Here is a 26,108-nt window from a genome sequence, read left to right on the forward strand (position 1 = left end):
TTGTCAAAGGCTTTACTGAAGTCCATGTAAACCACATCCACAGCATTTCCCTCATCCACCCCCGTAGTCACCCCCTCGAAAAATTCAATCAGATTTGTCAGACATGATTTACCCTTGACAAAGCCATGCTGACTATCCCCGATTAATCCTTGCCTCTCCAAGTGGAGACTAATTTTGTCCCTCAGAATTTTTTCCAATAATTTCCCTACCACAGAGGTTAGGCTCACTGGCCTGTAATTCCCTGGTTTATCCCTGCTACCCTTCTTGTATAATGGTACTACATTAGCTGTTCTCCAGTCCTCTGGTACATCCCCTGTGGCCAGAGAGGTTCTGAAAATTTGTGTCAGAGCCCCTGCAATCTCCTCCTTTGCCTCCCACAGCAGCCTGGGATACATCTCGTCCGGGCCTGGGGATTTATCCACTTTTTGGCCTGCTAAAACCGCTAGCACCTCCTCCCTCTCGATGCTAATATGTTCAAGTATGTCACAGTCCCCTTGCCCGATTTCTATGTCTGCATCGTCTTTCTCCATAGTGAACACAGATGCAAAAAATTCATTTAAAACCCCGCCTACATCATCTGGCTCTACACACAGATTGCCACTTTGGTCCCTAATGGGCCCTACCCTTTCCCTGGTTATCCTCTTGCCCTTAATATACTTATAAAACATCTTAGGATTTTCCTTTATTTTGCTCGCCAGTGTTATTTCATGGCCCCTCCTCGCCCTCCTAATTTCTCTTTTAAGTATGCCCCTGCACTTTTTATACTCCTCTAGGGCTTCTTCCGTCTTTAGTCTTTTGTAACTGCCAAAAGCCCCCCTTTTATTTCTAATGCATTTTTGTATATCCCTTGTCATCCAAGGTTCCCTTTGCTTGTTGGTCCCACCCTTGACCTTTACAGGAACATGTTGGCGCTGTACTCTCTCTATTTCCCTTCTGAAAGTCTCCCACTGTTTTGATGTGGATTTTCCTATAAGTAGCTGCTCCCAGTCCACTTTGGCCAGATCCTGCCTTATCATATTAAAATCGGCCTTCCCCCAGTTTAGAACCCTTATTTCCGGGCCGTCTTTGTCTTTTTCCATGACCACCTTAAATCTCACCGAATTATGGTCACTGTCGCCAAAATGCTCTCCTACTGATACTTCCACCACTTGCCCGGCTACATTCCCCAGAATTAGGTCCAGTACCGCCCCCTCTCTTGTAGGACTTTCTACATGTTGGCTCAAAAAGCTCTCCTGGATGCACTTTAAGAATTCTGCACCCTCTAAGCCTTTCACACTCTGAAAGGCTGTAGCCTCTCATGATTCTTTAGTCCTAGGATGTAAAGTCCTCCAAAACGTACAACAGTTGCATGACCATGAAATGTATCAAATAATGGCAGCACTGTTGTATAATCCAGGCTAATTGTATTACCAAAGTGCAATATCGAGTTCAACAATTTCAGATCATAACCTCGGCCCCATTACATTTTTACTTATTTTTTTATCCCTACCTTTGTTTTGGCCCTTTCCCCCCGCCCCCTTTTTTTTCTTTTTTTTTTTCTCTCTCCCACATGGCAGCTGTCTCTCATTCTGCCTGCACATTTCACACCTAATCTAGAGCCGTCTTTTGTCTCCACTAGTCCTATCACCATCTCGTCTCGTTTTGAATACCTCTTAATGTCTCTTCACTTCTCTTTTGTCCTCTCCCAGCCTGGCCTTTCAATCTATTTCATTTCCTGTGCCTTTCCAGTCTTGACAAAGAGTTTAACTCGAATTATTGATTATATTCTCTCCACGGATGTTGCCTGGCCTGCTGAGTTTTTCCAGCATTTTCTGTTGTTATTCTGCATAATCATCTCTTTTGGCTGACTTTTTTTCCCCATTAGCTTATTGCCACATACTTTAACCTTTGCTTTCAGCGCTGAACGCTCGTTGCGATTTTTAGATTAGACAACCTTTCTGTATTTAGCCGTGTCAGCCATGGCTCAGTTGGTAGCACCCTTGCCTCTGAGTTGGGAGGTGGTGGGTTCAAGTCCCACTCCAGGTTCTTGAGCACAAAATCTAGGCTGACACTCCAGTGCAGTGCTGAGGGAGCGCTGCACTGTCGGAGGTGCTGTCTTTCGGATGAGACGTTAAACCAAGGCCCCGTCTGTTCTCTCAGGTGGATGTAAAAGATTCCATGGCACAATTTTGAAGAAGAGGACACAGGGGAGTTATCCCCGGTGTCCTGGCCAATATTTATCCCTCAACCAACATAACAAAAACAGATTATCTGGTCATTATCACATTGCTGTCTGTGGGAGCTTGCGGTGCGAAAATTGGCTGCCACATTTCCTACATTACAGCAGGACTACACTTCAAAAAGTACTTCATTGGCTGTAAAGCATTTGTGATGTCCAGTGGTCGTGAAAGGCGCTATATAAATGCAAATCTTTTTTATTCGAATAGATTCTGTGACCAATTTTCCTTTGCTTCACACCAAGGGAAAAGCAATTACCAGGTGCAAAGCAGAGGACACAGAGACTCCACACCTTTGTGTTGCCTGAGGATTTCTGGGTCTCCCTTGTGGAGGGCTTGTGCCTGGATTAGGTACAAACATCCGAATGGCATTTAACTGAAGTGGATGGCCACAATGTGCCTCCCAAGTAATTTCCCAGTCTCTATACTGGGCGGATGCCCAATAGGAGTTGTGTCCAGAAGAACTAGGCCTTGGGCCTTGCTCCCAACCCTACTCCAATCAGACGATGTGACCATGGCCTGGGCGCTAATTGTGGGAGCCAGGCAGAGGACAAGCACCATCTCCAGCTCCATCAAGAGGGGGAAGCGGGATTGGAGGCCTTTTGGCTGCTGTTTTTGGACAGCTAGTGGCCATTTCCACTGCAGCAGTGGCTGGCTCTCGTCCCCCACAGCCATGCCATTGGCCCAACCAGGTGGTGGGCCCTGCAGGGTTAAGGACTACCGAATTCAAATCTCCTGAACCTGACGGCTGGGTTCAGGTCTTTTCAGACGGAATGCACTTTGCATCTGCTCCATCTGACACATGGTGGGTGGGGGGGAAATCAGCCCAACTGTTTTTTTTAATATACATATATTCTAGAATAGCAACGCAGTGATTTATTCTTTTTCACTCATGTCATGAGAGTGCTTCACCTGTGGTGATACAGTTCCACGAGCACCAGTGAAGCAGCTTATACTGTGCCAGGAGCTCCCATTGCATGGGCCTGGTGCAGCTAGCTGCACCCTGAAGGTAACTTTGTTGAGATTTGCTGAGGCCCGCAGCTCAGAAGATGAATCTCAGTAAGTTTACTTTTTAGAATGCAGCCGGCTGCACAAGACCCATGCGTTCGTGGCCAGCATCACTGACACAGGCCTTGGCACAGTGTATAAGTAGCCCTCTGCGTACCTGGGCGGTGAGCATTACAGGATTTGAGAGGGTAGATCGAGAGAAGCTGGTGGGGGAGTCCAGAACAAGGGGGTATAACCTTAAAATTAGAGCTAGGCCGTTCAGGGGTGATGTCAGGAAGCACTGCTTCACACAAAGGGTAGTGCAAATCTGGAACACTCTCCCCCAATAAGCTGTTGAGGTAAAATCAATTTAAAATTGCAAAACTGAGTGATAGATTTTTGTTAGGCAAGGGTATTAAGGGATATGGAACCACAGTGGGTAAATGGAATTGAGATGCAGATAAACCAGGACATAATGGAACAGCGGAACAGGCTCAAGGGGCTGAATGGCCTACTCCAGTTTCTGTGTTTCTGTTCAACGTCCTCTCTTAATGTCTACACATTCACTTACCAGCAGAATGCAATTTAATAGCAATTAGGACTGGAACCCCTGGCTTTATTTTCTTTCCTAGTCCAGGGATTTTGAGGCCGTTTGAAGGGCCTCAACCACTTTCCCAAATGAGGTCAGCTAACTCAGCACAGACGGCGGGTAATATCTGGGACCTTCTGATCTATGCTACACAAGCCAGTGCATTTGTCCACTACAAGTGATGCGATAATGTCACAAGCCAAAAATGTTCAGTTTACTTGACCATGTCCGAGGTCTTCTCCCTGCTCTTGCCTTCTTTTAAGACCATTGTTTTCAGAAGAATATCTCCGCAAGCTGCAGCTGAGCTTAAAGCATGCGATCCACGCGCAAAGCATAAACCCAACTGGAACACATTTTTGGAGTGCTGAGGATCTCCACGAGCATGGCTAACGTTGCCCTCCCAGGCAGGAGGGCAGCTTTTCAACCCACCTTCTGAACGATCAGACTGTGGAGGCCTGTGTAGATGTTCTGATGAAGAGTCATCAACCTGAAACATTGACTCTGTTTCTCTCTCCACAGATGCTGCCTGACCTGCTGAGTATTTCCAGCATTTTCTGTTTCTATTTCAGATTTCCAACATCCGCAGTATTTTGCTTTTGTATTGGTGTAGATGTGGGGTTGGCCTGATTTCCCTTTCATTCTCTGTGTTGAGAGTTGCATTTGAATTCTGGGTGGTGGAAGATTGCCTGAGGCTTTCCTTGATCCTTTTAAACCAGCATGAGCTGAGCAGCTGCCATGAGTCTCTCAGTGACCGTTTGCCTTTTACAAGTCCCTGCGGTGGTCGATCTGCTTGTTGAGGGATTACCAGGATCATGGCAGCAGTGCTTGCATTAAAACTGCCCTGATTAATAGCCACCTGAAGCTACCTTGGATTTCTAAAGGGTTTTGGTGGCACCATCGGATTAAATGATCGCAGGACGCAATAAATTTAGTCTTCTGTCATCATCAGCCGGAACCTTTTGTGACCAACCTGACCATCTGTCTTGTTTCAGATCATAGGAATCACTTTCTTAACTAAGCAATGCTGCAGGAGTTTTAAAATGAACTTTAGCCAGTGATTCTCTAGGGCAAGTTATTGTTGCTGCAGCTTGGGAGTGCAAAGTCAGCTGATCTGGTTTGAAGCCCCAGAAGCCCTTTGAGCTCTGACCACCCATGCTTTGCGGAACAACGGAGAAAAAAGAAAGACTTGCATTTATATGGCGCCTTTCACGACCACCGGACGTCTCAAAGCGCTTTACAGCCAATGAAGTACTTTTTGAAGTGGAGTCACTGTTGTAATGTGGGAAACGTGGCAGCCAATTTGCGCACAGCAAGGTCCCACAAACAGCAATGTGATAATGACCAGATAATCTCTTTTTAGTGATGTTGATTGAGGGATAAATATGGGCCAGATCACCGGGGATAACTCTGCTGCTCTTCTTCGAAATAGTGACAGGAGATCTTTTACGTCCACCTGAGAGAGTAGACGGGGCCTCGGTTTAATGTCTCATCTGAAAGACGGCACCTCCGACAGTGCGGCACTCCCTCAGTACTGCCTAGCTTTTGTGCTCAAGTCCCTTGACTTGAACCCACAACCTTCTGACTCGGGCGAGTGTGCTACCAACTGAGCCACTGGCTGACAAGTTTCATTTGGGTAATTCCTATCAAACAGGCGTCAAAGAAAGCAGGCTAACGGATGCAAGCTAATTGTTTGTTTGTGATAGTTTTTGCTTAAAGGAGTCGTTTGTTGGGGTAGGCAGTTTGTCTCTGGCGATTGCCACTTTGAACTACAATTTGATTGACAGCTGTTTGTTTTGAGGTGTCCTAACCGAGAAAGGTCATCGCCCTGAAATGTTAACTCTGTTTCTCTCTCCACAAATGCTGCCTGACTTGCCGGGTATTGTCCGCACTTTCTGTTTCGATATATGAAATAGCTATTGGTCAATTCGAAAGCTCATGTGATTCCGTTGTTTTGTGCCACATTTCAGCAATGAGCCGGAACTTCATAGAAAAATAGCAGACTGTAATATCGTTGTTAAGAATGGGGGATCTGTCACGATTCAAATTGTAAACTTTAGATTTTTAAAATATCTTTCTACAAGATATGACTTGTCACTCTAAATTTGGTTACTGTAGCTTGCTTTCTTTCACCTCCCACCCCCATCAGAGAGAAGAGATTTGCAAAATGTTGTTTCAAAGATATTATTCTGATGCAAATAGGTTTTGATTGTAGAACAAGTACAAATCACTTAATACAAGCTGGCTTTGTTCTGGAATCTCCAGCCTTACACCCCAGCCTCTGACCTCGTGAGTGTGTGTGTGTGTGATCCACCCCTCTCTCTACCACCACTCTCCACTACCACCAGAGAAGAACTTTAGCCATCTCAGTCCTGCTCTCTCCAAATCCTTCTCCCTTGCTACTTCCCTGCCCACATTTGAAAGCCTTTTTAAAATCCCTCTCATCGGCCATGCATTGTCATTTGCTTGCTGTCTGTTTCTCCACTGTGAGGTATCTTGGGATGTTTACTTTGCTAACAGGCACTATGTGATTGCAAATTGTATTTAATGACACTCAAGTGGACAGTCCATTTAGCTGCTAGGCAGTGAACACAGACATGTTTTCTATTCTATGCATTATCCAATTATACCAATATAATTCTGATGCATTTGAGGCATGACAAGATTATCTTGTCTGCCAATCCAATTAGCCCTGTCCTTTCCTGTAAGATAAGTCAAATTTCATAACATAAGTCCTCTCAGATGGCAAGAACTTGTCTGTTTCCTTTTCAAAACCCATTTTAAGTTTTCTTGGCTCTTATCCCCTCCCCGCATACATTGGCTATTTATTCTATAAATTGAGCACAGTTTTGCTCATTAAATTCTGTCTTGAGTTGCCTATTCATTTAGTTTCCTTAACTTGAACTTACTCGCCCTGGTTCCGGTAGAAAAACTTATTCAACCCCTTCATAAGTAAATGTAACACATCTGGTGTGTGGCTGTCACACTTCACATGTCACACTTCACATGTCACACTTCACATGTCACACTTCACATGTCACACTTCACATGTCACACTTCACATGTCACACGTCACATGTCACACGTCACACTTCTAAGTGTCACACTTCTAAGTGTCAAAATTATAAAAAGAGAACGAAAAGCAGTCATTTCGGGAGCTGGATATTTACAAGTGTCTCTCTGTCTGCAAACCTCCCTGCAAACAACAATTAGCCTCTAACGGACCTCAAGGTTTATAATAATTAAACATAGTGGGGGAAAAATTCAGTTGATAGCGCCACCCGTTAGCGGCTTAAGAGGGCGCTAAGTGAGATGCAAACCAACTAGCGCCCAGGCGCGGCGATATCTGCGCCTCTCGTGAAATTGACCGGACATTTTGCGGCGGCGCTAAACAATACCGCCCGATCTCCTGCGCACGCAGATCTTGATGTCATTCGAGAGTGCAATGCCCTTGGAGCGCCCCGGACCAGAAATTCAGTGGTGCCCCCCTCCTTTCCGCCTGGCGCTACCAACGACAGGTTGACTGGAACGCATCCCAGTCACTGTGGGGCTGGGGTGGCGCTATTTAAAGGGGGCCTCTTCCTGGCTTTTGTGTGGTAGCCATTTTTGCACCACTCATTCTGAGAGAGAGAGAGAGAGAGAGATTTGCAGAGAGACAAAGAGAGAAAGACACACTTCTGCATTGAGTAAACGCTGTCTGAGGTAGTTTTGGCTTCTGACCATAACTTTGCAGGTACTTTGCTTTTTGACCTTCATAGCTTTGATTGCCCAGATACTGTGGGGGCTGCAATGGATGGGAACGTCGTCCTTCTCCATCACATTAGGAGGGCACAGAGACGCAGAGAGAGAGTGGCAATCGTGGCCAGATGGAGGAGGGCCAACAGGCCTCGGTACAGGAGACCTTACCCTCACAGGGTTTTTCGGCAACATTTCTCCAACATTAATATGTCTGAGGAGCACTGTTTGCAAAGGCTGCGATTCAGCAAGGAGGTGGTCACTGAGCTCTGCCATCTGCTTCAGCCAGATCTGCAGCCTCAACTGAGGAGCAGGATGTCTCTGTCAGTGGCAGTGAAGATAACAGTGGCTCTCAACTTTTATGCCACCGGCTCATTTCAATCAGCTACTGGGGACATCACCAATATCTCCCAGTTCGCGGTGCATTGCTGCATCAGTCAGGTAACAAATGCCCTCTTTAAAAGGAGACGAGAGTACATCTCTTTCCCCATGACCCCGGACAAGCAGCAAGAACGCGCAACGGGCTTTGCTAGGATAGCGGGCTTCCCCATGGTGCAGGGCGCCATTGACTGCACGCATGTGGCTTTGTGGGTGCCGCAAGAGAATGCCGAGGATTTCCGCAACCGAAAGGGCTTCCATTCCTTAAACGTCCAGTTGGTTTGTGACCACAGACAGCTGATACTCGCCGTCAATGTCCACTTTCCAGGCAGCAGCTACGATGCCTTCATCCTGTGCCAGACTTCTGTGGCAGACCTTTTCCAGGCTCCGCATCACCCAGGAGGTTGGCTTCTCGGGGACAAGGGATATCCTCTGTGCACCTGGCTCTGCCTGGGCCCTCATTTCAGCGAGGACCCGCTCCTCGTCTGCGTCCAGTGCAGCAGGACTCGAGGCCATACTCTCCCTCCGGGGAGAAGGCCCCCGAGCTTCCCTACCCCCATTGCGTTGCTGCAGCCCGCTGAGTCCTGGAGCTTCACCCTCATCAGACCATTCTCCCCTGCTCCCCTCCAGGGAAGGCGTCTCCCCAGTATGGGCATGGGCTGCCTCGGTTGAGGGTGGCGCTGATGGTCCGGCTTACTCTTCCTCCTTGCCTTCAGCTTCACTCTCACTGGCAGCTTGAGGGCCCGTCTCCTCACCTGGTGAATCACCTTCTGAAAGCAGGGAGGTACAAGAGTGGCTTTAGCGTGAGGACAGGGTGGCAGCAAGGGAGGCATGAGTGCAGTGATTTAGTGATTTGGATTGAAAGTGTCAAAGGCTGCTGTTGTGAGGAACAAGTGGAAGGAGAGAGGACAAAAAGGTGATGACCTTACCATTGCTGTCCAGAATGGGGTCGGCGTCTCCAGTGGTGACGGGACCAATCACCCGGCTTGCCACAATCCTGTGGACGCGCTCCTCAAGATCACTGAGGGGTTGAAGCTGAGGCCGCCCTCCACCAGTCTATTGCTGCTGTCTCCTATTATGAGACAGCTTGGCCTGCGAGAAAAAGGACGGCGTCTGAGTAAATATACAGCCATTGTCTTGCCTGAAATGCCTGCCATAGTTGAATAACCCTTACTGTATGCAAAGTGTGGAATGTGCGTGTGTGTTTGATGAAAGGGCCATAGGTTTTGGATGAGTGTTGGGCATTGGGGCTTTCAAGACCCTATGGCCATAAAGTGAGGTTGAGATGGAGGGATGAAGAGGTTTTGAAAAAAAAGGCACTCACCCTGACGACCCGAGTGAGGTCGTTGAACTTTTTCTACATTGCACATGGGTCCTAGGCACCATGCTGCTTGAGGAAACGCTGTGAGACACCTCCCTCCACACTCTTCTCTACTCGCGTGGCAAAGGCCTCCTGCCACTCTCTGGGTACAGAATGGATCTCCTGCACTCCACCCCATGAACCAGAGCCTGTGCTCGCTCCCTGGCCTTTTCCATAGTGTCTGGCTGCTAGATTTAGCCACAGGTCTGCCCAGGCCGAGATTCAAGGCTCCAGTGAGCAGGGTGTGGCTGCAGAGCAAGATCGACCCTCCTCTTTAAGAACTGACCAGCGCCAGTGTGTCTGTGTTCAATCGCTAACTGACAGCACCTGCGCTGCGCCCACCCTCTGAGGTAGCGCCTCGCTCCTCGGCCTTAGCGCCTTAAGAGAGTTGTGTAGCGCCTAATTTAGCGCTCCAATCACTTCCAGGGGCGATAAAAGCCAAGTTTGCAGTCGGAGGCGATAATTAGCACCAGGCGCTAATCTTTGCGCCCGGCCAATAATTGCGCCCCAAATGGGGCGATACCGAATTTCTCCCCCAGTAGCTTTAAAGGGACTTAACAGCCAACTTAAAAACTGCTCCACCTTAGCAGCAGAGAATTACTCCTGTTGCTAGGATACAGTGCGTCATTTAGCTTATCGTGCCACAAGAGATCCTCTAGTGTACATTAAAAAAATAAATGGTGTCGTTTGTGCTGAGTTAAGTGATCTCAGCAGGGGTAGCATTAGAGTTGCTGCAATTTCTCACCGCCTATTAGGTGCGAATCAGGGTTTTACTCCTGATTGCTATAAGTGGAGGTGCATGAGCGCAGAGCTTGAGCAAGGACAGGATCAGCGGTGCTGTGATGAACACCACGTTTGAATAACCCGCTGATACTCGCTGTTGAAGCTCACACATAAAGTATGGCTGCACTGCAAACATCTGGTATTCATGGATCCATATCTTCAAGAGGAGAGGCGCAGAAAATTGGCGCTTTAAAAAAAAACACAAGAAATTTGACTTTTCTTCAGCCAAACAAATTAAACCAAATACTGTATGGGGACAGTGTGAAGAGATTTTTATTCCTGCTCTTGGCCTATGGAGATTACTCACAAATGCTTTAGTTATTAGTTCAGGCCACTAGGAGCTGTAAATCATCTCCTGCTGGCCCTGTAGTCTATATTCTGCAAGAATTCTAGTAAGATCTACATCCCGTCTGCTGTGACTATCATGTCCCTGGTTATGTGTGTGTGTGTGTGTGTGTGTGTGTGCGCGCAGGAAGAAAGGGCAGATGTAGAGCATTGATCTTCCTTCTGCCCTGCCAGCTAACTTATTTTCAATCCCCGGAATAAAAGAGAAAGTTTAATGTTCAAGAGGGTCCCTTCAGCAGATGTTGGCTGACCTGGTGTGCATTTCCAGCATTATGCACGTTTTTTCTTTTTTCATTTCAGCCCCTGTGGTTCCTTGTGTATAGCGCAGATTAATAACAAATTGCCTCAGCATAAAAAACTGACAGGGCTGTATTCGTGTGGGCGTCGGACTGCGTAGAATGCTGCAAAAGCTCGCCCACAAGGGTACAGTTTGTTGACCTTGCTTCACAATGTGTGTGTCCAACACTTGACAGTATCCAGTACATTCTGACATTGGTTCACAACCTTAGCAACTTCAAAGAAGTCAACACAACACTTTGGCCTAGAAATAACAACAGAAAGTGCTGGAAACACTCAGCAGGCCAAGCAGCATCCTTGGAGGGAGAAACAGAGTTAACATTTCAGGTCTGGGACCCTTCAACAGAACTGGTAAAAGTTGGAGATGTAACAGGTTTTAAGCAGGTGCAGAGGCAGGGAAAGGGGGGAGGGGAGAAAGGAACTAAAGACACAGCCTGTGTTAGGATTGAACTCAGGAGAGGTCAAATGTTGCAAATGGGGATGGCAGAATCATCAACAGCTGCTGCCTGAAAAACTGGGGGGGTGGGGGGGGGGTTATAGTCTGAAATTGTTGAACTCAATGTTGAGTCCAGAAGGCTGTAAAGTGGCCAATCGAAAGATGAGGTGCTGTTCCTCGAGCTTACGTTGAGCTTCATTGGAACAGTGTAAGAGGCCGAGGACAGTGAGGTCAGAGTGGGAGTGCAGGGGAGAATTAAAGTGACAGGCGACCGGAAGCTCGGGGTCACCCTTACGGACTGAACGGAGGTGTTCCGCAAAGCGGTCACCCAATCTTTGGCCTAGAAATTCGTCTCCGTTGGTGGCGCAAAACGAACGGTATCGGATCGGCCGCCCGTTATACACACGCCTGATATTTAGTTCCTGAAGGAGAAATGTTAGAATCGCCGGTCCAGAATTTCCTGAAACGGCATAACCGGTAAGTTATGCCAATATTTACACCCATCTTCCTGTCAGCAAGATACGCCAAAATTTCCTGAGAATCTCACTAGAATAGACTGGAACGTAAAATCCATTGTCAAACCAGTGTAAACAATTGGTGCCCGAGGAAAGCCCCCTTCTTAAGCCGTATTCTTTCTTCAAGTCCCCCTTTATGCATGAAAATTAAAATTTTACAGCATCAAACCATCCTTTGCACATATTAGGCACAGGGGACGGCTTCTTTTGGCCAAAGGGTGAAAGCAGGTGCTAAATGGGTGCAGTTTGAAAGTCTGGTTTTAGCACACAATTTTGGTCCTAATTGCTGATTGCCATAATTTGAACTTGCCTGGAGGCGCTAAACCAGACACTCAAGTGCTGATTGGATGCAATTTTCGGGACGCAGTATATGTGGGCTCCTTGCACCCATTTCCACTGAAGGTGTGGAGTGCGCTGGCTGGTACACAGTGGCACATTGCAGGATGGTTCAGGGACTGAGGGAGAGGGTGCACAGGTTCGCGGACACGGCACCGGAGGTCCTGGTGGAGGAGGTCCAGAGGAGGAGGGGTGTCCTGTGCCCGCAGGGGCGAAAAACACCTCCTCGCCCTCCTGTCCCTCTCTCCTGCCACAGCTGATGCTGCTCTGCCTGGCCTCATGTCCTCCTCCCATTCCTCCGCCAGACCAAGAGGAACCCCTAGCACGATGCCCATGACCAAGCACTCCCTTTCTCCTGGTAACTCCTATAAGGTGGAGTAGCAGAGAACTTACTGCTTTTAGGTGAAGTCCTCAGAGAATTTCTGGAATAAATGTTGCTCGCGGTGTGGGTGAATTCTTGACAGTGTCCCAGAAAATCTCCTGATGTGTTTCAGAGGTCCTTTACACAGCTCCAGCAGCAATGAACATGAAATGGTGAGTAAAGTGCTTGAAATCGACAACAACACCATGTTTACTCCCAAACAGCTGGTTGCTGTTAGGAGAAGGCGTTAGTTAATGCGCTAGCCGGCAAAATGTCGTGCAGTGCCGTGCAGCCTCTTTTATGAGTGCTAGCAGGCATTTTAAGTGGCAATCAGCTGTTTAACGAGCCTCTGGGCGGCCGTTCCTAGCGCTGGCTTCAACTCCTTTACCAAGATGGCGTCTTGCGCGAAACACAGGCTAAACCGGCATTGCAGCTTAAGACCCCATCTTGGCCACCACGGAGGGTATTTAGCACAAAAGTAGTCAGCAAAAATCGGCCCCGGAATGTTTAAGACAATGCAATCCTGGAAGTTTTTCCATTTTTAATGAAAATCAATCTGATGCCATAAAACTACAGATAATGGCCCAGAAATTTGGGTCGGGGGCTTCCCACGGGTGCAAGCCCCCGACCTGCACTTAGCTTGCGCGCCGGCCGTTGAGCTGTGGGCCCCCGTGGAATTCCAATCCGGGGCCTGCTCCAGCTGCCGGCGCACAGTGCTTGCATATCCCAGGGGCGCAGTTAGTTCGATGCGTCCCCTGGGATCACGTGGGCCATGGGGAGCTCCATTCATAAGTCTGACAGGAAGGCCTGTCAAAACTTAGAAATACTACGGGCCCCATAACATCACTAAAACTTCAAATAAATTTTTTTTTAAATCACATTTTTTAAATAAGCTATAAATTACATTTTAAATTAAAATTTTTGAAAAAAATAATTTTATTTTCTAACGGGGCTAAAAATAAACTTACCTTTCTTTAATGTATTTAAAAATAATAAACCTGTGGAAAAAATGTTTTAATTTTAATTAATTCACCACTTACCTTGTAAAAAGCAGGCCTTACGCCTGCTTTTTTATATGTTTAACTTCTGAAGACTTACCCTCCCAGGAAAACCTGTAAAAAAAAAATGAAGTTCAATGCGCACGCGCAGCCTCTCCCGCGCACGTGTTCGACCTCTGAACCCCTGCTTTCAGGGGAACGGAAGTGCCGGTTTCCCGCGCATGCGCAGTGCATGCAAGAAACCGGCACTTCCATTGGGATTACGGGTGAGTACCCCATGCGTACTCACCCGTGGAGACCCGAATTTCTGGGCCAATATTACATTTTAGGTCTCAGTGAGGAGAATTTTTTTTTTTATTGTTGAATAAAATCACCATAAAATACCAGAAATATGACTTTGGGCTTTGTTGCACCCGAAATTTTAGGTGTAAATTTACAACCCGTTTGGAACAGGTGTGAATTGAGGAAATTTGTGTGGGCTGCACTTTTGCATGGGGTGGTGGTGGGGGGAGCTAATTTGATGAGCGGCTGAGAGTTTCAATGGAGGTTTTATGGAATTGGCGTAAAAGGTCAAGGAATTTCAGATGAGCGTAAAAATGTGCGCAAGTTACTCATAGCCAAATTTCCTCACTCTTTCACGCCGAAAATCAGCATTACGCCCTCCTTACGCTGTTGTTTGATATCAGAAAAATCCAGCTCATCATCTATGCCAGAAATTGAATATGCTTTGGGATATTCCATATCACATCTTTACCTTAGTAACAATGAGAATAAAATCTTTTGTCACCTGTGCCGGCAGCTGTATGGCTGGATTGTAAACTGGCCAGTTATAAACGACACTCTCGTTTACAAAGTTTCTGGTTCTCTTTATTTTTGCAAGCTTGATGCAAAGAGGTGTCCTTATTTGAGGAGCGGTCGATTGATGTATTCAACTAAGACTAGATGATTACAGCCCTGGAAGGGTCTAGATTCATTCCACGGCCTATATCTCTGTTGGGTTGGCGTTTCTGGAAGAGCTTCAACAGTCCCCATTGCTCCTGGGGTAGGAAGGAGAAATTGCTGCTGGGTTTTCAGCTTATGGTTGCTGCCTAATGGATCCTGCTGGAAAATGTGTGGGTGAAAACAGGTTGGAGCTCAGGTAGGATTATTGGTCTCCGAGGACAGATGTTTTCAGCTTATGCTAAACCTGGGAGCTTCCTTACCTGTACGGCTCAGAGCCACTCACTCTGGCTGGCTCAGGTGGATCCCCCTCATCTGTGCGCGATTCCCCAACACAATCTGCAATCTTTCTAATGTGGGAGACGACAGTCTCCCGCGTAAAGAAATAGGCAACACAGCGAGCTACAAGAAATAGGTCTTTACTCCAACTCTCACAATACAGTACTGAATTCGTAAAGCCCGCGAGCCTGTGATGACTCACGGATTGGTCACCTGCTGGAACCTGATTGGTTTTCCTTCTCTCAGCAGCAGGCAAGTCTGAACATGCCTTATTCCTCTCAGCTTGCAACTGTCTTGCGGGGGGAGGGGAATACAGCAGTTAAAAGGGGATTATACAGGTTTATCTACATACACACAGTGTTTCCCCAATACGCCCCCCCAGAATCCTTGTTAACTGTAAAAGTCAGTCTCTGCGGAGGTTTGACCAAACGACCGTAGCGGCTGTAGTAGCCATCTGGCGTGTGAGGAGGGCTGTCTGGGAGGTCGGCCGGTTGGTTCGTCGGCTGGTCTGGTGGCTGGCCTGCCGGTGGGCTGGCTGGACGGGCTGCCGGCGAAGGTGGGGTGGCGGCCGGGAAGTAAGGTTCTGGCGTGTCTTGGTCCTCTTGTGGGGCCGCCGCCAACGCGGGAGGTCTGCCCCGCCGTGGGGGAAGAGCCGGACGAAACGGGAAGCTGAGGTCCAGGTGCGCCTGTTTGAGGCGGTCTACTGAAATAAGGTCCGGCATCCCGCCGACGTCGATAAGAAAAGCTTTGTCCCCCGTCTCCAATACTGAGAAGGGGCCGGTGTATGGTGCCTGCAGCGGGCCTCTGTGCGCGTCCCGGCGCACGAAGACGAACTCCGCATGTCGTAAGTCCCGAGGCACGTAGGACGGCTGCGGGCCGTGTTGCGAAGTGGGCACTGGACGGAATTGCTGGGCCACGTCCTGGTGCAGGGAAAACTGTCTGGCGGCCGACCACGGCTCCGTTGTCAGGGGGAGGAAGTCGCCTGGTACTCTGAGTGGTTGGCCGTAGACCATCTCGGCCGCGGAGGCGCGGAGGTCCTCTTTGGGTGCGGTGCGCAATCCCAGGAGGACCCAGGGTAGTTTGTCGATCCAGCTGGTGTCGGCCAGGCTGGCGCGGAGGGAGGCTTTCAAGGAACGATGAAAGCGCTCGCAGAGCCCGTTGGCCTGCGGGTGGTAGGCTGTTGTCCTGTGCAACTTGGTGCCGAGGCTGGCGGTGATGGCATTCCACAAGTGGGAGGTGAACTGGGGGCCTCTGTCCGAGGATATGTCGGTCGGCACGCTGAACCGGGCCACCCATGTCGAGACGAATGCTCGCGCGACGTCGGTCGTGGTGGTGGAGGCGAGGGGAACCGCCTCGGGCCATCTGGTGGTGCGGTCGATGATCGTGAGCAGGTGTGTGAAACCGTGCGACGGCGGCAAGGGGCCTACCAGATCAACGTGGACGTGGTCGAAACGTCTCTCGGGCACCGGGAAACACTCCAATGGCGCCTTGGTGTGCTGCTGGACCTTAGCGCGCTGACACGCCACGCATGTGTTGGTCCAGTCTCTCACATCCTTGTGGAGTCCAGGCCAGACGAACTTGGCGGACATGAGTTTCTGAGACGCACGCATCCCTGGATGTGAGAGGCCGTGGATGATGTCGAAAACTCGCTTGCGCCAGGCGGATGGGACAACCGGCCTAGGCGAGGGGACTGAGATGTCGCACAGGAGGGTTGTGCCGGCTGTGTGGAAGTGGATGTCGGCCAGAGTGAGGCTGGTGGTTGACGTCCTGAGGGCCTGGATCTCCGCGTCGGCGGCCTGGTCTCTCGCCATGCTGGCGTAGTCGACGCCCAGGTGCACTGCGTGGAGCGAGGGTCTTGAGAGGCAGTCGGCCACCAAATTGTCCTTGCCGGCAACGTGGTGGATGTCCGTGGTGAACTCCGAGATGAAGTTGAGTTGGCGCTGTTGGCGCGCGGACCAGGGTTCGGTTACTTTGGCCATGGCGAAAGTGAGCGGCTTGTGGTCCACGAATGCGGTGAACGGCCGGCCTTCCAGGAGGAAACGGAAGTGCCGGATTGCCAGGAACAGGGCCAGGAGCTCTCTGTCGAACGTGCTGTAGGCCTGCTCGTTCTTGCGCAGCTGTCGGCTGAAAAATGCCAGTGGCTGCCACGCGCCTTCGACCCACTGTTGCTGGACAGCGCCGACGGCGTAATCCGAGGTGTCCGTGGTGAGGGCGGTCTTGGCGCCCGGGATGGGGTGGGCCAGTAGTGTGGCGTTGGCCAAGGCGCTTTTGGTCTGGTGAAAGGCTGTCGCCATCTCGCTGGACCAGGTGAGTTGCTCTTTGCCCGTTTTGCCCCTGGTGGCTTCGTAGAGGGGGCGCATGAGTGAGGCAGCCTTGGGCACGAAACAGTGATAGAAATTGACCATCCCCAAAAATTCCTGCAGCGCCTTGACCGAGGTGGGCTGGGGAAAGTCCGCCACCGCCTGCACCTTGGAAGGTAGGGGAATGGCTTCCCTTGGTGAGATTCTGTGGCCGAGAAAGTCAATTTGGGCTGCTCCGAACTGGCATTTGGCCGGGTTGACGATTAGCCTGTGTTGGCTGAGGCGCTGGAAAAGAGAGCGCAAATGCGCGATGTGCTCGGCCTTGCTGGTGCTGGCCACGAGGATATCGTCCAGATAGACGAACAGGAAGCTCAGGTCCCGTAGGACGGAATCCATGAGCCGTTGGAAGGCCTGTGCGGCGTTCTTGAGCCCGAAGGGCATGCGCAGGAACTCGAAAGAGCAGGGTGCTCTGCAGCGTTGGGCCTTGTGGCCGAAATGCGCGTGGTAGTAGCATAGTTCTGCGGCCTGGCGTGGCGGCGCGTGCTCGGTGGTGTCGGGGAGCCTTGCGGCTGCACAGCCGAGTTGGGCGACGGCGAAGACTTTGTCCGCGGCGGCTGCCAGTTGTACGCAGTCCATGATCGGGGACCCCGCGAGGGCAGTCTGTACCTGCTGAGGAAGCAGGCTGAGGAAAAGGGCCCGAAACACGAAGCACTGCGGTTCAGAGCCCAGGAGCGCAAGCATCCGGCTCATCAACTGGGTCGGGGTAAAGTCGCCGAGGCCTGGTAGTGAAAGAAGCCTACGGGCCCTCTCCTCCCCGGACAGGCCGTAAGCCTGCAGCAAGCGGCCCTTAATGGTTGAGTACTTGCCGGTCTGTGGTGGGTTCCCCAGCAGGTCGAGAACTTCGGCGGCGGTGGAGCTTGCTAGTGCTGAGACTACGTGGAGGTACCTTTCTTCATCGTCTTGAACCCTGCGAAGGGTGAATTGGGCCTCCGTGTGCGCGAACCAAGCTGGTGCTTGGTGTTCCCAGAAGGTGGGGAGCTTCAAGGACGTGGCGCCGGCCGACATCGGGCTGCTGCTGGTTGCCGTCGGGTCGTTGCTGGCCTCTGTAGGGCTACGTGAGTCGGGGGCTTCGGCCGCCGACATTCGGGGTCACCAATGTGGGAGACTACAGTCTCCCGCGTAAAGAAATAGGCAACACAGCGAGCTACAAGAAATAGGTCTTTACTCCAACTCTCACAATACAGTACTGAATTCGTAAAGCCCGCGAGCCTGTGATGATTCACGGATTGGTCACCTGCTGGAACCTGATTGGTTTTCCTTCTCTCAGCAGCAGGCAAGTTTGAACATGCCTTATTCTTCTCAGCTTGCAACTGTCTTGCGGGGGGAGGGGAATACAGCAGTTAAAAGGGGATTATACAGGTTTATCTACATACACACAGTGTTTCCCCAATGTGGCAACGCCACACTAAACTGTTAACATTGCTTTTCTTCAACCAGTCATTACAGGGTGCTTGAGAAAAGAGTGGGTTTTGTGTGTGTTTTTTCTCTCTCTGTCTATTCCCTACCCATAGAGCAACCCAGCTAATATGGGGAACCTGCAGTGAGGATCACCGTGGATGCAACACTCGGTCTGCACCCCATCATTGAGTAGTTTACCATACCAATGCAGCCGAGCGCTGGGCTATCACTAACCATGAGATGCGCTCAAGCAATTTCGGAAGACCCTGCTGTTACCCGAGGAAGACTGGGTGCAGAGGAAGAGAGGCTGCAAGGAGAATGGAGAGCTGCCAACTTAAAATCTTCCCCCTTTCCCAGGGAAACCCAAGATTCAATGTGGGATTGGGAATTCTGCTCCAGTTATTTATTTATTCGTTCGACATGCCTGGACAACAGCCAAGAATGATATTTCCTGATGTTATACCAGTAAATTCCTGTCCAGTTACTCTACTCCAACTCCTTGAAATCTTATGTAGCCCTTGTATAATAAGTCTGGTGTGCTCTTCATGCCTAAAAAATGTCTGGTTAAAATGATGTTAATAAGAATTATCTTTCTAAAATCTTTTTTAATTGATCATTTAATTGCATATATAGTATTCCAGAACTTTCTTCAGTAGGACACTCGTAGAAATATAATCAGCCTGGCTTTTTGCAGAGTAAATCTGGCTCGATAAATTAAATAGCAACGCTTTAAGAGAAACTGATTTTTCATTTAATAGGAGTAGACAGTGTAATCAGCAGAAAATGTTCCAAACAACACAATATTTGTAGAATTCCATTAATGCTTCAGAATGAGTAATATAAAGGCACCACCATTGGCAATAATTTATTACCATTTATAGTAAAATTTTACAATATTAAAGAAAATATTTGTAAAACGTGAAGAGCTTTGTAGTTGGAAGTGAATGAAATGACTGCATTATCCCCACGCACAATATTATTAAATTCTGGCTTTAATTTAACAGGAATTAAATCCACATGTTTGTTATTATACATCACAAAAGTCCTTTTTTTTTGTTCTCTCTCTCCCCCCGTCAGGCTATTCATTATATGGAATTCATTCCAAAGGAAATGCAGCCGATTGCTGGCACGGAAGGGGCCTACTATCGCCGTAGGCAACTACTGAGACAGCTGCCGGTCTACGACCAGGACCCCCTTCAGTGCCATGCTTTGTCGGACAGCGAGGTGAAAGGCATGGAGGAGTTTGTCAGGAAGTACAAGAGCGACATGCTGGGTGTTGGAGAGGTGGCGCTGCCTGGCCAAGTGGGCAGTACCAAAGAAGAAGCTAACCAGCAGCAGAAGACCGAAGCCGCAGGACAATTTACCAATGGCAAGGTGGCAAAAGAGAAACCTCAGGACCTCCCTACTGCACCCAATGGGACACTGGCAGAGTCCCACCAAAAAGACGAATATGTGAGTAATCAGTGTAGTTCGGTTTTAAAGATAAGGTCACTCAACAAAATCTGAAAGAATAAGATAATTGTGGATCCTTTTGGCTTTCGTGCCTAGTTTAGGTCTATTTTAACTGCTCTTTTTTTTTAAATGAGCTTCGTTTGGCACATGTGAAAGCAATTATTCCAAGACACACATCAGGAAAAATAATCCTGTGGCTTGTTAAGAATGATTGCACATTTCAGCACAACTACTTAGCTCTTAAAGTTTTATGCACTCTGATGAAAAGTAACCACAAGCTACAAAATGTCTTTCTATTCCTTTCTATCTCTCTCACATTCTCTGTCTACCTCATATTTCTCTTGTTCTCTTACTTTATCTCTCTCTCTCCTTTTTCTCTTTCTCTCTCTCTTCCCCCCTCCCCACGATTACCTGCAACAATCACGATGTTAAGAATTGGAGTTTCACGCAGTTGTCATTTACTGCAAGCATCAAAGGATAACTGAGCTGGCCATCTTTTTGTGCTTGTCTCTCTTTTATCCTCTCTGCAGACTGGGCCTAGTGATTGACAGACAGTGTGATTTAGCTGATCAACATTCAATCATTGAAGAAGAACTAATTTTCACTTAAGAGTACCTTGATGACTTTACAGCGGTATGAGTATTATTATTACAGACACAACATCGCTTTTCTCTTTAAAAAATAAAGTACCAAGTTCACGAACAGTGGATTTTGCACTTGCAATGTTGAGGATGGGATGCCATACTGACTTGATTTTGGCCCCTTCGTTTTCAGTCATCTTGTCTACTCTAGATGTGGTAACAGTACTGTTAAATCTGTGAATCTTAAGGTATGGTGTTCTTCAATAAATAGACGGAGACTGCAGATTAACAATCAACAGGTGTTTACTGGATGAGGGTAGTCTAAAAACTAACAGTACAGATCCCTACTCAAGGTTTATATACAGGTGTGGTCACTGCCGGTACTACAGTATACAGGAGCTGTAAAAGTAGTTCTCTCTTAAAGGTACTTACACTACAATTCCTCCCCTTTTAGATTTGTAGTACCCATAATATTCAAATAACAATTAACACTTTAACATGTACATTAAACAACAATAGTCCATTTATAGATTCAGTCTTTGGGGCGGCTTCCTGATCCTTTCGGGATAGCGCCTTTCCTGAGGTTCTTGTTCTTGGTGCGGAGGCGATTCTGGCCCCCTGTCGTCAGTTAGTTCATCAGCTTCCGATGCTACTGTTTCTGGGGTAGATGCTACCGGTATGTCGGGTTCATCACCAGGTACGCGAGACATGGGGTTGACTCGTTCCTGTGACGCTAGGATCTGGTCAACATGGCGTCTCACAATGTTCTCCCCAACATCCACTGTGTACATTAGTGGCCCCTGCCGTGTGCATATCGTCCCTGGTTGCCATTTCTCCGTTCGGTAGTCGCGGGCCAAGACTGGTTGTCCTACATTGAAGCTCCTTGTCAGCTTCTCATTGATGTGCTGGAATTGCTTATTCTCAACATTTCTTCGTACATTTGGCCTGAGCAAATCCAGATGAGATCTCAACCTTCGGTTAAAGAACATCATGGCCGGGGTCTGGTTGGTGACTGCATGTGTCGCATTTCTGTAGGCTAACAGGAAATTGTCCACCTTATGCTGCAGTGGAATGTCGTCATCGCACATGACCCTTACTGCCTTTTTAAAGGTTTGTACGAACCTCTCAGCCAATCCATTTGTGGCTGGATGATACGGGGCGGATGTGTAATGCCTTAACCCATTCTTTCTCATAAATTTCCGAAACTCTTCGGACACAAACTGTGGTCCGTTATCAGAGCAAATCTGTTCTGGCAAGCCGTTCCTGGCAAAAATGGTCCGTAGGACTGCAATCGTTTTCTCCGTAGTGGTGGAGGACATTTTGATCACCTCAGGCCATTTTGAGTGCGCATCCACTGCTATTAAGAACATTGAGTCCATGAATGGACCAGCAAAATCAATATGCACCCGTTGCCATGGAGAGGAGGGCCACTCCCATGGGTGTAGAGGGGCATGTGGTGGTGCATTTTGGACCTTCTGGCATCCTGAGCAGCTCTTTGTTAGGTCCTCGATTTGTTGATCGATTCCCGGCCACCACACATAAGCCCTAGCAAGGCTTTTCATTTTCACCCCTCCCAGATGGCCTTCGTGAAGCTCATTGAGCACTCTCTCCCTTAACTTGGGTGGAATTACCACTCGGGATCCACACATCAATGTCCCCTGGCATACTGACAGCTGTTCTCTTCTGGATGAGAATGCTGGCAACAGTGAGTCGCCATGTGTTGGCCATCCCTTCACCGTCAAATCATATACCCGAGTCAGTGTCGGATCATTTCGGGTCTCCTTCTCTATATCTGCGTTAGTTACTGGCAAGCGTTCAATTATAGTTGAATAAAATATTTCGACAGGATCCACTGCTGGTACTTCCTCCGCAGTAGGCAGTGGCAGGCGTGATAGCCCATCAGCGTTTCCATGCTGTTTCGTGCCCTTATACTCTATTTCATATTGGTTCACCCCTAGAAAAAGGGACCATCTTTGTAGCCGTTGTGCAGTCACCACCGGAACGCCCTTCTTTGGATTAAAGATGGAGACAAGTGGTTGGTGGTCAGTCAGCAAGGTGAACTTCTGCCCGTGCAGATAGTGGTTGAACGTTTTCACTCCCCATACTAGGCTGAGGGCCTCCCTGTCAATCTGGGCGTAGTTGCGCTCGGCTGAGGTTAGTGACCGAGACGCAAAGGCTACTGGCCTCTCCAACCCGTCTGGGAATTTGTGCGACAGCACCGCTCCAATACCATAGGGTGATGCATCACACGCCAACCGAATTGGTAGTGCTGGGTTGAAATGAGCCAACACCTCTTTTGATGTGATCAATTCTTTGCACTTCTGGAAAGCTCGTTTACATTTGTCATTCCACTTCCATGGTACCCCCGTTTGCAGTAGGGTGTTCAGTGGGTGTAATACTGTAGACAAATTTGGTAAGAACTTATGGTAGTAGTTCACCAGCCCGAGGAACGACCTCAGTTGTGACATATTTTCCGGTGCTGGAGCCTTGACTACTGCCTCAATCTTTTCAGGGGACTTACGTAACCCCTCTTCTTCAATAACGTGGCCACAATACGAGATCTGCTTCTGGAAAAACTCGCATTTGTGGCGATTAGCTCGTAGCCCATATTCCTTCAATCTAGTGAGCACCTGCTCCAGGTTGGCGAGGTGATCACTGTCATTTTCGCCCGTGACCAGGATGTCGTCCAAATAACACTGGGCCCCTGGAATCCCTTGCAGGACTTGATCCATTGCCCTTTGCCAAAAACCGGAGCTGATGCTACCCCGAACATCAGCCGGTTGTATTGGTAGAGACCTTTGTGAGTGTTGATCGTGAGGTATTGTTTCGAGGCTTCTTCTACCTCCATTTGCAGGTACGCCTGGGCCAGATCAATCTTAGTGAAGCGTTTTCCTCCAGATAGCGAGGCGAAAATATCTTCAATCCGCGGAAGCGGATATTGTACCGTGTGAAGGACCGGGTTCACTGTCACCTTAAAGTCCCCACAGATGCGAACCTTCTTTGGTTCCCCAGGCGTATTACTCAACGACCTCTTCATTACAGGAATGATGGGTGTAGCCCACTCGCTCCAGTCCACTTTGGACAGTACTCCTGAACGTTCCAAACCTTCCAGCTCTGCTTCGACGGCTGGGCGGATCGCATAAGGCACCGGTCTGGCCTTAAAAAACTTTGGGCTTGCATTTTCCTCTATTTTGATCATCACTGTTATGCCTTTTAGTGTTCCGAGTCCCTCCTGGAACACTTCTTGTGCGTCAGTTAGCATTTTTGACAGTCGTCCAGGTGTGACGTCGTCATCCTTTTTGGCCTCTACCGTCAGTGCCTGTATGGAATGCCAATCTAACTGTATCTTCCGGATCCATTCACGTCCTAGTAGTGGTGGTCCTCCATCTGGCAATACATATAGGTCCATTTTTGGTGTTTCCTTGCCGTTGTATATCACGTTCACCCTTATTTTTCCTTTAGGGTAGACTTTTTGCCCCGTGTACGTCTTCAAGGCAATCTCTGTATCTCTCAAGGGTATATGTGAGAATAGCCGCTTGTAGTCCCTTCGGTTTATGACTGTTAGGGCTGATCCTGTGTCCAATTCCATTTTCACTTGGACTCCGTCTATCTTGAGCGTGACCCAGATAGTTTGGTGATCCTCCATTTTGATTACATTATGTAGTTTCAGACAACCCATTTCCTTGCTTCCGGAGTCTGTATCACTTTTCTGTTCGTCTGAACTACTCTCCGTCACCTTAGGTACCTTTTGGTACTTCTCCTGTGGAGATTTCTTGCTACTGGTTTTCTTTCCCGACCTGCAGACTCTTGCTATGTGTCCTGTTTTTCCACACTGTCTGCACACTTGGTCCTTGAACCAACAATCCTTCTGGTCGTGTGTTGTTCTGCCGCAGCGATAACACTTCACTGCTCCATATGACATTTCATTGGTGCCATATTTTTGCGGTCTCCGTTGTATCTCTGCAGCGCCCCGTGCGGCTGCTTCATGTGATACTGCCATGCTGAAAGCCTTGTCCAGCATAAGATCCTTTTCTGATAGAAGCCGTTTCTGGGTTCCTTCACTTTGTAGCCCACACACAAACTTGTCCCTTAACGTATCTGCTAGTCCCATTCCAAACTGGCAGTGTTTCAATAGCTTGCGCAGTTCCGTTAAATACTCAGCATTACTTTCATCTTTATGCTGGTTCCTTTTGTGAAACTTAAATCTTTCTGCTATCAGCAGCGGTGTGGGGTTTAAGTGGTCCTGTAAGATTGCCACTATGCTTTCGAAATCCTTATCCACTGGCTTCTCTGGGGTTACTAGGTTTTGCAGTAAGCAATACGTTTTTGCACCCATGGAATTCAACAATACCAGTGCTTTCCTGGCATCTGGCACTTCATTCGCCTTGCAGTACACTTCAATGCGTTCCACATATGTCGCCCAATCTTCGACTTCATTGTCGAACGCTGTGACACTGCCACTCTTCGGCATCCCTGGGTGTGGTTAGACTGGCTAAAATGGCGTCTCCCGCGCTTCCCTTTCTTCCCGCACTCGCCCTTCTTCTCCGCTGCGGCTTCAAAAATGGCGTTTCCCGCGCTCTCCCTTCTTCTCCACGGCTCAAATGGCGTCTCCCGCACTTCCTTTCTTCCCCTGTGGGCGCTGCTCAGCCCTTGAGCACTGGCTGCGCTCTGCGCATTTTCCTACACGCCTCTCTCGTTGCCGCCGCTCGGTCCTGAACCCCGGCTGTGCTTTACCCTCTCTTTTTGTTTTCCGTCGACGCCGCTCGGTCTTCAACCCCGGCTGCGCCCTGTGCGCTTTACCCTCTCTCTTACCCCGTCGACGCTGCTCGGCCTTTTCTGTGCCGTCGGCCGGCTCCAGCTGCCGCTGTCCGGGAAGGGTCTGCGCCATACCTGTTGCCAGCCTGTTGCGCTGGATCGTCGTGACTGGAGAACCAAGCCCAGCTCTCAACAGCCTCCCCTGCGATGCTCACTCTCTGCTGGATGACTGGGCGGTTGCTCGTGGTCGACGCCCTTGCTTCTGGCCTCGACTTTATTCCACTGTCCTCCAGGAGCGAATCCCTGGGAGGAAATGCAGAGTTGCAGGTAGGTTCGAATCGGCCTCGTCGCCACTGTTAAATCCGTGAATCTTAAGGTATGGTGTTCTTCAATAAATAGACGGAGACTGCAGATTAACAATCAACAGGTGTTTACTGGATGAGGGTAGTCTAAAAACTAACAGTACAGATCCCTACTCAGGGTTTATATACAGGTGTGGTCACTGCCGGTACTACAGTATACAGGAGCTGTAAAAGTAGTTCTCTCTTAAAGGTACATACACTACAAGTACCTGTGCACTCTCCATTATTTACAAAAACATATTTTAAAGCCAGAATTTCTTTAAATACACGCTGCTGTCTGTACAAGGGTATTTCGGAAGAGAACAGAGGTGGTCAACTGACTCCATCTCTGGGGATAGGTTATTGACCGATATTCACTACAAGCCCACTGACTCCCACAGCTACCGGGACTACACTTCCTCTCACCCTGCCTCCTGTAAGGACTCTATTCCATTCTCCCAGTTTCTCCGTCTCCGCCGTATCTGCTCCGACGATGCCACCTTCCACACCAGTGCTTCCGACATGTCTTCCTTTTTCCTCAACTGAGGATTCCCCTCTACCGTGGTTGACACGGCCCTCGACCGTGTCCGTTCTATCTCCCGCACTTCTGCCCTCACCCCTGCCCCTCCCTCCCAGAACCACGATATGGTTCCCCTTGTCCTCACCTTTC

General features: G+C 48.9%; 1 protein-coding gene across 1 annotated transcript in view; it reads left to right on the forward strand.

Annotated features, from left to right (window-relative positions):
• The window catches only part of lmcd1 (LIM and cysteine-rich domains 1), a 99,699-nt gene that overhangs the window by 44,090 nt on the left and 29,501 nt on the right, over nt 1-26,108 (forward strand). Inside the window, exon 4 of the mRNA XM_086001377.1 lies at nt 19,387-19,761. Within this exon, the coding sequence (XP_085857503.1) occupies nt 19,387-19,761 (375 nt within the window). The remainder of the gene's footprint in view (nt 1-19,386; nt 19,762-26,108) is intronic.

Source organism: Somniosus microcephalus, chromosome 11, assembly GCF_052327205.1.
Source record: "Somniosus microcephalus isolate GS21.2 chromosome 11, FLI_Smic_1.0, whole genome shotgun sequence".
Taxonomy (NCBI): domain Eukaryota; kingdom Metazoa; phylum Chordata; class Chondrichthyes; order Squaliformes; family Somniosidae; genus Somniosus; species Somniosus microcephalus.